Source organism: Coregonus lavaretus, assembly GCF_964263955.1.
Source record: "Coregonus lavaretus genome assembly, chromosome: 24".
NCBI lineage: Eukaryota > Metazoa > Chordata > Actinopteri > Salmoniformes > Salmonidae > Coregonus > Coregonus lavaretus.
This window is the reverse complement of record NC_140011.1, coordinates 4754310-4767031: the sequence shown is the minus strand read 5'-3', so window position 1 is coordinate 4767031 and position 12722 is coordinate 4754310. Positions and strand designations below refer to the sequence as shown.

Below are 12722 nucleotides of genomic sequence, written 5' to 3'. Positions count from 1 at the left end.
TTTAACCCGATCATGTCTGGTTCAGTCCTTCACGCCCTACCGGACTTTCCAGAGACCCATTGTCTCAAGTTTCAATATGGCTGAGTATATAAAAGTAGGTGCTTGAGTGCTGTCGACCTCCTGGCTCTTCTGTTTCTCTCACTTTTAGGTTCCACTCCACTTCTGTCAGATCCATTGTTCTGTATTGTTTGCTGTGTGGTTATGCAATATTTAAGAAGACTTTATGAAAAGTGCATGATGTGTGTGACTAAAAGGAACATTTTACAGAAGAAGATATTTCTAAAATGTTCCATTGATAAGCACTTATCTTGGTCTCAAACTACAGCCTCAGCAAGTACTGGGCCCATATTCATAAAGCGTTTCAGATTAGGAGTGCTAATTTAGGATCAGTTTTAACTTTTGGATCATAATGAACAAGATCACACGGACGGGGCGGCCTGATCCTAGGTCAGCATTCCTACTGTGAGATGCTTTATGAATACAGGCCCTGATTTCCCTTTTGATCATAATGAATAAGGTTATATTGACAGAGGGGACCTGATCCTAGATCAGCACTTCCCTTCCCCGGTGCAAATTGTCTCCCTTTCTGCCTACAGACTCGTCTGGAGGAGCTGCACCGTCTTTGGGACCTGCTGCTGCAGAAGACCAAGGAGAAAGGTGTTCGTCTACTGCAGGCCCAGAAGCTGGTGCAGTACCTGCGCGAGTGTGAGGATGCCCTGGACTGGATTAGTGACAAGGTCAGTGTCTCAACCTGTAGTCACACACACACACACACACACACACACACACACACACATAACTACTGGAGGCCATGGCCTAAACTGTGTCTACAGGACCCTAAAGAGCAACATGACCTTAACCTAAATCATGTCCAACAGGAGACCATTTCCATAGGACCCTAAAGACAACCTATGCTAAACATTAGCCTCCCTAAACCATGTCTACAGGACCCTACTAGATAACCTATCCTAACCCTAATCCTAAACCGTGTCTAACAGGAGGCCATGGCCACCTCGGAGGAGCTGGGCCAGGACTTGGAGCATGTGGAGGTGCTCCAGAAGAAGTTTGAGGAGTTCCAGACGGACCTGGCGGCTCACGAGGAGCGCGTGAACGAAGTGAACCAGCTGGCAGGCAAGCTGAGCCAGGAGTCTCACCCCGAGGCGGAGCTCATCGTCCGCAAGCAGGAGGAGGTGAACGCCGCGTGGCAGAGGCTCAAGGGCCTGGCGCAGCAGAGGCAGGGCAGGCTGTTTGGAGCCGCCGAGGTGCAGCGCTTCAACAGGTATGTCCAGGACGGACTGTGTGTATGTTTGGGTGTGAGTTTTTTTGGAGTGTGGGTGTCTGTGTGATAGAGAAGCCACAAGAGAACTGAGAGGATCAAGAAATTTTGATTTTGTGTTCTGACTGAGTGTGTTATGTGGCCTCCAGGGATGTGGATGAGACCATCAGCTGGATCAAGGAGAAGGAGCAGCTCATGGCGTCCGATGACTTTGGCCGGGACCTGGCCAGCGTTCAGGCCCTGCTGCGCAAGCACGAGGGCCTGGAGAGAGACCTGGCTGCCCTGGAGGACAAGGTCAACACTCTGGGGGGAGAGGCTGAACGTCTGCAGCAGACCCACCCCCAGAACGCTTCCCAGATCCACCTGAAGAGGGACGAGCTCATCACCAACTGGGAGCAGATCCGCACACTGGCCGCCGAGCGCCACGCCCACCTCAACGACTCCTACAGGTGGGTACCGGTACCACTCTGGCCGCCCTAACAGCGAACACGCTGTAGCTTTACTGTGTCAACACCGTAACGTTACTATGTCACCACCGTAACATTATCGTAACACCACTGCGCTCAACACACAGCGACCACCCAACAATAGCATGATCAAACAACTCATATATCAGTTTAGTTGAAAGTATGTAGAACCCTCTCTGACTGTCTGTGTGTTTGGCCCCCTGCAGGCTGCAGCGCTACACTGCAGACTTCCGTGACCTGACCAGCTGGGTGACGGAGATGAAGGCCCTGATCAACGCTGACGAGCTGGCCAACGACGTAGCCGGAGCCGAGGCTCTCCTCGACCGCCACCAGGAGCACAAGGTATAGGAACACACTGAAATTAATCAACTTTATTTTAGCAGTTGAAAAGTACTTCTCAGAACTACAATCAGTGATGCTCATTTTCCCTGCAATGTTGCTGATGTTTACTGTGTGTGTGTGGTCCTTAGGGTGAGATTGATGCCCATGAGGACAGCTTCAAAGCCACGGACGAAGCCGGTCAGGCCCTGCTCAACACCGGACACTACGCCGCAGAGGAGGTCAAGGAGAAGGTAGGACTGGCATTCTGTTTCTGTCTCCCTCTCTCTCCCACTGTTTCTGTCCTTGGTTTTGGATTCATACTTTTAACATGGATTTCCAGACAGATTCATTGATCCCCCTTTTCCCTTGTTTATTTTTATGTGTAGCTTGGTGTCCTGACTGAGGAGAAGGACTCTCTGCTGGAGCTGTGGGAGGTGCGCAGGCAGCAGTACGAGCAGTGCATGGACCTGCAACTCTTCTACAGGGACACAGAGCAGGTCGACAACTGGATGAGCAAGCAAGAGGTATCTCCATCCACACACAATAATAAACAATGTACTCACCCAAAAAGTATTATTCTCCAGAAATGGTGTGGTGCGTGATCCTAATATACAAGTCTGTTTTTTTGTGTGCGTCCAGGCTTTCCTTCTGAACGAGGATCTTGGTGACTCTCTGGACAGCGTGGAGGCCTTGCTGAAGAAACACGAGGACTTTGAGAAGTCCCTCAGCGCCCAGGAGGAGAAAATCACTGTGAGTACTTGTCCTAGTCATAACCATAGAGCTAGGATCAGCTTTCTCTCCTCAAATCTTAAACTTAACCACTGACCTCTTTCTCTTTAGGCCCTGGATGAATTTGCCACCAAACTGATCCAGAACAACCACTATGCCAAGGAGGATGTTGCCACTCGTAGAGATGCGGTAAGTACAGAGGGGAAACATTCTGCACACTACACATGAATACGATAAGGACCGGAATGTGTCCTATCTTTGGAGCACTTTGAACTCTCTATATCTGTTTATATCATATTCTGGGTGTTGTGTATAAAATGTCATCCCCATCTGTGTTGCCCCCTGTAGCTGCTGAGCCGCCGCAACGCCCTGCACGAGCGTGCCCAGTCCCGCCGCGCCGCTCTGGAGGACTCCTTCCACCTGCAGCAGTTCTTCCGCGACTCGGACGAACTCAAGAGCTGGATCAATGAGAAGATGAAGACGGCCACCGACGAAGCCTACAAGGTACGGTTGGGAACCAATGTTTCTTAGTTAGGTACTTTAGCTAGCTACTTTATAGTGGTATACTTTTAGCTAGTTAGCTAGCTACTTTATAATGGGTTTTCAATGCTCAACATGGCTTTCTCCTAGACTGCTACGAGATCCCATTAGGATACAATACCACCGTGAACCACACAGATTCTTATTCACAGTACTCTGGCCTAATAGCAACCATCTCTCTGCTTTCTCTGTTGTCCCCAGGACCCGTCCAACCTGCAGGGCAAGGTCCAGAAGCACCAAGCCTTCGAGGCGGAGCTGTCAGCCAACCAGAGCCGCATCGACGCTCTGCAGAAGTCTGGCCAGGAGCTCCTGGACGGGAAGCACTACGCCGCCGACGAGGTGTCTGTACGCATGGACGAGGTCAGCTCCCAGTGGAAGAAGCTGCTGGAGGCCACCGAGCTCAAAGGTGAGAGAACGAGAGTGGGGGAGAGGTGAAGTTCGGATGAAGTGTGTGGCTATTATTATAGCGATCGCCATTTTGTGTTTCCCTCAAGTGGAGGTAGTAGAAAATGGCGGAAATGCTGGTGAATAGATGCGGTAAAGAGGTCAATGGAATGCAGACCGTGGGGGATAGAAGGACGGCGGATTGGCGCACATTCAACAAGTCTGATCTAACAATCCGTCATGATTGATGCATTGTAACGCCCACAATGTGGTTACTAAAATCTGATTAGGATATATTTGGCTGTTTCGCTGCAGAACATTTCAGAAGGAGTCCCTTTTCAGGTTTAGAAGAAGTGTCTTCTAAATGCTAACTCCCGTTCGTATAAGCTGGTAGCATAGGTAGCTAAGCGGTTAAGAGCGTTCGGCCAGTAACCGAAAGTTTACTGGTTCGAATCCCCGAGCTAGCAAGGTGGAATAATCTGCCATTTTGCCCTTGAGCAAGGCAGTTAGCCTCCAACAACAACTGCTCCCCAGGCGCCGATGACGTGGATGTTGATTAAGGCAGCCCCCCGCACCTCTCTGATTCAGAGGGGTTGGGTTAAATGCGGAACACCCATTTTGATTGAATGCATTCAGTTGTGCAACTGACTTTCTCATAGCTAGCATAGAGACATCGGTGGTGGTAGTCAGTCGCTTTTAACTAATGCAGTTGATTGGTGACGATGACGTGAACATGTATTGGGGTTGACATCCATACAAGCGTTATACTCTGATTGTTACCTCAACATAGTGTGAAATACACATATTAACAATAGGCTATATGTAGGCTAATTTTGCTGGGGGGCAATGAGGCGATTCGGGATCTTTCCCCCACACGTTTCCATGGCATTTACATTCTTTTGGACGAGTTCCATTGACCTCTTTACCGCATCTATTGGAGAGTAACGTTTCAAAATGAAGGTGCTTTTGTTATCTTGTAATGTGACTAGCTGTTAGTTACTGGACAAGGTCATTTTGGAGCCCCAAGATTTGAAACAAAACCTTTGAACCTAGAAATACCCTTCCTCCTTTTTTTAAATTCTCACATCCAACTTCATTTCAACCACTCCTAAACCTCTCCTCACCACGCTCTCCTCTCCCCCAGGCATCAAGCTGCGCGAGGCCAACCAGCAGCAGCAGTTCAACAGAAACGTGGAGGACATTGAGCTGTGGTTGTATGAGGTGGAGGGCCACCTGGCTTCAGATGACTACGGCAAGGACCTGACCAGTGTCCAGAACCTGCAGAAGAAGCACGCCCTGCTGGAGGCGGACGTGGCTGCCCATCAGGTAAAGGGCTTGTTTGACATTGCAGCCGACAGTGCAGGCAACTGCTGACTGATCTACAAATCACCTTGCATCATATATAACTACTCATTATAATTTGTAGGTCAGTAAGTCCCAATTTACCCACAATGAACCACGGTTTTGATCCACTCGAACGCGCCAAGTGACTTCCATATCACCACTAGATAACTGACTGACAGCCACCAGGTAACTGGAGAACAACATCACCAGTAGCCTCCAGGTCAATGTTTGGGTGTTACTCAAGTTAACTACTTACAGACACTGTTTCATTTACCTCTGGGACCAGCTAGACTGTGTTTCTCCTTCTCATAAGAATCCCATCCATGCCTGGTGGTTTCTAGCGACAGTTGTTCTGTGCTGATCTGTGGGTTTTTGATTGACCGGCACAAATAAACTCAGATTTTATGCATGGGAGCTGCCACTCCAAGTAGCCTCTATAGCCTGGTTGCAGTGACATCATTATGGTCTATAACATTCAGCCATTCAAATATTTGTGTTGACTTATGCGGTCTGGCTGCGCATAAGGTAAGACTGGCTGACTGACTTAAGGCGTCGGCATGCTTCGGTTCGGCTGGCACCTAGCCGAACTCGGCTAGGCGAACCAAACTAGTGTGCTCGCTTACTCCCTTAAAAGACCTTCCCTTTAAAAACGAGAAAAAAGCGGCAATAATGTTTCTCCGTCTTGAGACGCTGTAGCGTCTGTCTATAATTTGGATGTTTTTGGAGAGGAGATCTTTGTCGTGCAATATTACATCTAACTATGATGTTTGGTGTAGTATTTCTCAAGTGAAAACATTTGCATGAAAACGATTCGTCTATCGTTGAATGACAACACACTTCATTGAAGAATACCTACTGTTGACCAATCACCTACGAAGGGGTGTAGACTTCGGCTACCGACTTCGACTTCCCTCAAGAAAAAAATGTTGTGTGCACGAACAGCCGAGAAAACCCTTGCCGAAGACCAAAACGAAGAAAAACGTCACAATGTCGTCGTCATAATATATGAATGAACTGTTCCAAACCTGTTTTGGATGGGAAGCATGCAGATGCCTTTACTGCCACCAGGTAGTTAGTTGGCTGGCTGACTGACTCTCCCTCTCTCTCTCTCTCTCCAGGACCGCATCGACGGCATCACCATCCAGGCGCGTCAGTTCCAGGAGGCAGGCCACTTTGACGGCGACAACATCAAGCGCAAGCAGGAGGCGCTGGTGGCGCGCTACGATGCCCTCCGCGACCCTATGGCCGCCCGCAAGCAGAAGCTGTCGGACTCCCTGCGGCTGCAGCAGCTCTTCAGGGACGTGGAGGACGAGGAGACCTGGATCCGGGAGAAGGAGCCCATCGCCGCCTCCACCAACCGGGGAAAAGACCTGATTGGCGTCCAGAACTTGCTGAAGAAGCACCAGGCCCTGCAGGCGGAGATCGCCGGCCACGAGCCCCGCATCAAGGCCGTCACCCAGAAAGGAGAGGCCATGGTAGAGGAAGGTGAGCTGTTTCTTACGAACATGCATAGGCCCTTCTGTCACCTTTTTTTTCAACTGTTCACCTCTTGACTATCTAGCAGGTTTGGGTCAATTCCATTTCAATCAGTTAATTATAGTTTACTTCCTGAATTGAATTGAATTGAATTGAATTTAAATGGAATTGTCCCAACCCTTTCACCATGAGGCCAATGGTGACTTTAAAATAGTTAGAGTTTAATGGCTGTGATAGGAGAAAACTGAGGATGGATCAACAACATTGTAGTTACTCCACAATACTAACCTAATTGACAGAGTTAAAAGGAAGCCTGTCCAAAACATTCATCATGTTTGCAACAAGGCACTAAAGTAATACAGCAAAACATTTGTTAGGTTTGGGGCAAATCCAATACAACACATTACTGAGTACCACTGTCCATATTTTTAAGCATAGTGGTGGCTGCATAATGTTATGGGTATGCTTGTAATTGTTAAGGACTGAGGAGTTTTTCAGGATAAAAAAGAAACTGAACGGAGCTAAGCATTGGAAAAATCCTAGAGGAGAACCTGGTTCAGTCTGCAACACCTGGATATCAGCAGAGCCTTTTCTGGCAGCGAAACCATTCATTCAGCCTAATTTACTGCCTTTAAAAAACAAACAGAGCTTATGGCTGACTTGCTTAAACAAATGTGGTTTCTACTGACAATTGAGATGTACAAACTATGGCATAAGGGGACGACGAGCTGATAAGAGGCAGTCCCTAATTTCGATTAAGACATTAATGAGCGCGATAGGACGGACGTAGTTAATATAACTACACTGCTCAAAAAAATAAAGGGAACACTAAAATAACACATCCTAGATCTGAATGAATGAAATAATCTTATTAAATACTTTTTTCTTTACATAGTTGAATGTGCTGACAACAAAATCACACAAAAATTATCAATGGAAATCACATTTATCAACCCATGGAGGTCTGGATTTGGAGTCACCCTCAAAATTAAAGTGGAAAACCACACTACAGGCTGATCCAACTTTGATGTAATGTCCTTAAAACAAGTCAAAATGAGGCTCAGTAGTGTGTGTGGCCTCCACGTGCCTGTATGACCTCCCTACAACGCCTGGGCATGCTCCTGATGAGGTGGCGGATGGTCTCCTGAGGGATCTCCTCCCAGACCTGTACTAAAGCATCCGCCAACTCCTGGACAGTCTGTGGTGCAACGTGGCGTTGGTGGATGGAGCGAGACATGATGTCCCAGATGTGCTCAATTGGATTCAGGTCTGGGGAACGGGCGGGCCAGTCCATAGCATCAATGCCTTCCTCTTGCAGGAACTGCTGACACACTCCAGCCACATGAGGTCTAGCATTGTCTTGCATTAGGAGGAACCCAGGGCCAACTGCACCAGCATATGGTCTCACAAGGGGTCTGAGGATCTCATCTCGGTACCTAATGGCAGTCAGGCTACCTCTGGCGAGCACATGGAGGGCTGTGCGGCCCCCCAAAGAAATGCCACCCCACACCATCACTGACCCACCGCCAAACCGGTCATGCTGGAGGATGTTGCAGGCAGCAGAACGTTCTCCACGGCGTCTCCAGACTCTGTCACATGTGCTCAGTGTGAACCTGCTTTCATCTGTGAAGAGCACAGGGCGCCAGTGGCGAATTTGCCAATCTTGGTGTTCTCTGGCAAATGCCAAACGTCCTGCACGGTGTTGGGCTGTAAGCACAACCCCCACCTGTGGACGTCGGGCCCTCATACCACCCTCATGGAGTCTGTTTCTGACCGTTTGAGCAGACACATGCACATTTGTGGCCTGCTGGAGGTCATTTTGCAGGGCTCTGGCAGTGCTCCTCCTGCTCCTCCTTGCACAAAGGCGGAGGTAGCAGTCCTGCTGCTGGGTTGTTTCCCTCCTACGGCCTCCTCCACGTCTCCTGATGTACTGGCCTGTCTCCTGGTAGCGCCTCCATGCTCTGGACACTACGCTGACAGACACAGCAAACCTTCTTGCCACAGCTCGCATTGATGTGCCATCCTGGATGAGCTGCACTACCTGAGCCACTTGTGTGGGTTGTAGACTCCGTCTCATGCTACCACTAGAGTGAAAGCACCGCCAGCATTCAAAAGTGACCAAAACATCAGCCAGGAAGCATAGGAACTGAGAAGTGGTCTGTGGTCACCACCACTACAGTTTGATTTCACAGAAGTGTGATTGACTTGGAGTTACATTGTGTTGTTTAAGTGTTCCCTTTATTTTTTTGATCAGTGTATTTGTTTAGCACTTTTGAAATGTACTGCGACAGAATTAAGAACATGGGCCGTTCTTACAGTATTCTCCCTGTACACCAAGTCAGAACCGTAGGATAAATAAAGGGGGCATATAAGCAAACAATGAAAGCTCTTACAATATTTGATGATTACATTTCTCTAAAACAGGCTATAGGATACATGTGCACCACCAAGTCAAAACAGTAGGCTAAGTTATGAGGGGGAAAGGGACTAAATTATTAGGGTGAGACACATGGGCTACTAACAGCTTACTACACAACATACACTTAGTATTACTTTCTTAGCTACAGTATACATATCGCCCAGGCATACTACATAATTTATGCATCAGTATACAATACATTTTTGGACTCACCTTGAACAAGAAGGTGGCGCGGCGGTCCTACGTGGGGAAAAAGTTGTCATCAAACTTTGTCATCAAAGTCTGGCATTGTCTGGATTTATGGTTCTTTCAAGACAACTGGGAACAAGGTTGAATCATGACGTCAGTGATCTTCAGGTCGGAGCTCTAGAAAGAGGTCAGAATTCCCAACTTGGAATTCTGAGTTGGATGACCATTCAAAACTTATTTTCCCAGTCGGAGCAACATTTTTTGGAGTTCCCAGTTGTCATGAACTCACTGAAGTCTGAGATTTCCGAGTTTCCAGTTGTTTTGAAAAAGGCAGAAGTCATGCTGGATTGACAGCATGGCCAATGTATTCAGCCTTTTCTGGCCCATGGTGTTGCATGTGAATGTTTATCCTTTTTAAGCTTGGAAAAGAGACCCTTAAACCCAGACTTGGACCACACACCCACTCCACTGAATAGCAGGCTAGTGATTGCTTTGCAACGTTTGCAGTTAGCCACTGATTCCTTCCAAACCACTCATTGTTGAATTTGCGATTTCCAACTTGTTGTGTAATGTTTATGTCCAATGGCCGATGAGCACCGATACGTTTTGTCTATAATTTCTCTTCATATGACAAGGATTGAAAAGGATTTGCCAGTAGATTGTCGACTTGATTCATGATGATGACTGCTTGCTAGCTAAGATTTTGAAAGTATGATGTTGACATGATCAGTCCAATCAAAGCTACGGTAGATGTAACGTGATTTGACGTCATTTGATCTGTGTCCAATGACCTTGAGCCTTCTTGGATGGGCACTTCTAATGTAAATCTATGGCAGCACCCAAGGGGCTTGAATTTTTGAGCTCTCCCCGTAGATTTTGCGGTGACGTAGTGTCCCCATGAGTGACAGAACACTGAGCCAATCACGGCGCAACTAGAGAACGTTACCAACCCCTACTCCGTATTTTCCACTGGCTGCCCAACCACCACAGAAAGCACTGAGCTAGGCATTTTGGAGCTGCCTTACTCAAGAAAGCAAAAAAGAGACCATGTTTGTATGCAGCTTTATTAACTTAATGATGTTTGCAAACTGATATGTGACACGTATTAATGCCAAAATAACATGCAAAACAGGCAGCAACATTTTTTTATTATAATATTTTGCTAAATAGGTGGGGCTCAAAACAGGTGGGTCGCCACTGATGGCAAGACCTGAATATGCTTGTCTAACAATGATCAACAACCAATTTGACAGAGCTTGAAGAATTTTGAAAAGATGAATGGGTAAATGTTGTACAATCCAGGTGTGGAAAGCTCTTAGAGACTTACCCAGAAAGACACACAGCTGTAATCGCTGCCAAAGGTGATTCTAACATGTATTGACTCAGGGCTGTGAATACTCATCTAATAAAAATGTTTTATTTTTCATAAATGTTTTACAAATGTTAGAATTTTTCTTGCACTTTGATACAGTGGGGAGAACAAGTATTTGATACACTGCCTATTTTGCAGGTTTTCCTACTTACAAAGCATGTAGAGGTCTGTAATTTTTATCATAGGTACACTTCAACTGTGAGAGACGGAATCTAAAACAAAAATCCAGAAAATCACATTGTATGATTTTTAAGTAATTAATTTGCATTTTATTGCATGACATAAGTATTTGAAAAATCAGAAAAGCAGAACTTAATATTTGGTACAGAAACCTTTGTTTGCAATTACAGAGATCATACGTTTCCTGTAGGTCTTGACCAGGTTTGCACACACTGCAGAAGGGATTTTGGCCCACTCCTCCATACAGACCTTCTCCAGATCCTTCAGGTTTCGGGGCTGTCGCTGGGCAATACGGACTTTCAGCTCCCTCCAAAGATGTTCTATTGGGTTCAGGTCTGGAGACTGGCTAGGCCACTCCAGGACCTTGAGATGCTTCTTACGGAGCCACTCCTTAGTTGCCCTGGCTGTGTGTTTCGGGTCGTTGTCATGCTGGAAGACCCAGCCACGACCCATCTTCAATGCTCTTACTGAGGGAAGGAGGTTGTTGGCCAAGATCTCGCGATACATGGCCCCATCCATCCTCCCCTCAATACGGTGCAGTCGTCCTGTCCCCTTTGCAGAAAAGCATCCCCAAAGAATGATGTTTCACCTCCATGCTTCACGGTTGGGGTTGTACTCATCCTTCTTCTTCCTCCAAACACATCGAGTGGAGTTTAGACCAAAAAGCTATATTTTTGTCTCATCAGACCACATGACCTTCTCCCATTCCTCCTCTGGATAATCCAGATGGTCATTGGCAAACTTCAGACGGGCCTGGACATGCGCTGGCTTGAGCAGGGGGACCTTGCGTGCGCTGCAGGATTTTAATCCATGACGGCGTAGTGTGTTACTAATGGTTTTCTTTGAGACTGTGGTCCCAGCTCTCTTCAGGTCATTGACCAGGTCCTGCAGTGTAGTTCTGGGCTGATCCGTCACCTTCCTCATGATCATTGATGCCCCACGAGGTGAGATCTTGCATGGAGCCCCAGACCGAGGGTGATTGACCGTCATCTTGAACTTCTTCCATTTTCTAATAATTGCGCCAACAGTTGTTGCCTTCTCACCAAGCTGCTTGCCTATTGTCCTGTAGCCCATCCCAGCCTTGTACAGGTCTACAAATTTATCCCTGATGTCCTTACACAGCTCTCTGGTCTTGGCCATTGTGGAGAGGTTGGAGTCTGTTTGATTGAGTGTGTGAACAGGTGTCTTTTATACAGGTAACGAGTTCAAACTGGTGCAGTTAATACAGGTAATGAGTGGAGAACTGGAGGGCTTCTTAAAGAAAAACTAACAGGTCTGTGAGAGCCGGAATTCTTACTGGTTGGTAGGTGATCAAATACTTATGTCATGCAATAAAATGCAAATTAATTACTTAAAAATCATACAATGTGATTTTCTGGATTTTTGTTTTAGATTCCGTCTCTCACAGTTGAAGTGTACCTGTGATAAAAATTACAAACCTCTACATGCTTTGTAAGTAGGAAAACCTGCAAAATAGGCAGTGTATCAAATACTTGTTCTCCCCACTGTATGAGAGTATTTTGTGTAGATCATTGACCAAAAATTACCAATCCATGTGACGCAACAAAATGTGGAAAAAGTCTAGGGGTGTGAATGCTTTCTGAAGGCACTGTAAATAAACAACCCCCCTCTCCCTGTGGTCCCCACCAGGACACTTTGCTGGGGAGGAGGTTAAGGTGAAGCTGGGGGAGCTGAACGGCCGCTGGGACACCCTGAAAGGCAAGGCCGGGCAGCGCAGGCAGGACCTGGAGGACTCATTGCAGGCACAGCAGTACTTTGCCGACGCCAACGAGGCAGAGTCCTGGATGAGGGAGAAGGAGCCCATCGTGGCCAGCCCCGACTACGGCAAGGATGAGGATTCGGCTGAGGCCCTGCTGAAGAAGCACGAAGCCCTGATGTCTGACCTGAGTGCTTATGGCAGCAGCATCCAGGCTTTGAAGGAGCAGGCCCAGTCCTGCAGGGTGAGTCTGGAACCCACATTACATCTTTAGTCTTATCGTGAAATGAATGTACACCATTTTACAA

The 12722-nt window shown here is 47.3% G+C and overlaps 1 protein-coding gene across 4 annotated transcripts in view; it reads left to right on the top strand.

Moving 5' to 3' along the window:
* The window catches only part of LOC311099466 (spectrin alpha chain, non-erythrocytic 1), a 56854-nt gene that overhangs the window by 21607 nt on the left and 22525 nt on the right, over positions 1-12722 (top strand). For all 4 annotated transcript variants that reach the window (XM_084140152.1, XM_084140151.1, XM_084140150.1 and 1 more), the window contains exons 4-16: positions 597-737; positions 999-1279; positions 1426-1725; positions 1950-2085; positions 2214-2315; positions 2451-2588; positions 2704-2814; positions 2905-2982; positions 3142-3297; positions 3535-3739; positions 4862-5043; positions 6180-6546; positions 12348-12658. In XM_084140152.1, coding sequence (XP_083996278.1) covers positions 597-737; positions 999-1279; positions 1426-1725; positions 1950-2085; positions 2214-2315; positions 2451-2588; positions 2704-2814; positions 2905-2982; positions 3142-3297; positions 3535-3739; positions 4862-5043; positions 6180-6546; positions 12348-12658 — 2508 coding nt within the window. The remainder of the gene's footprint in view (positions 1-596; positions 738-998; positions 1280-1425; positions 1726-1949; positions 2086-2213; positions 2316-2450; positions 2589-2703; positions 2815-2904; positions 2983-3141; positions 3298-3534; positions 3740-4861; positions 5044-6179; positions 6547-12347; positions 12659-12722) is intronic.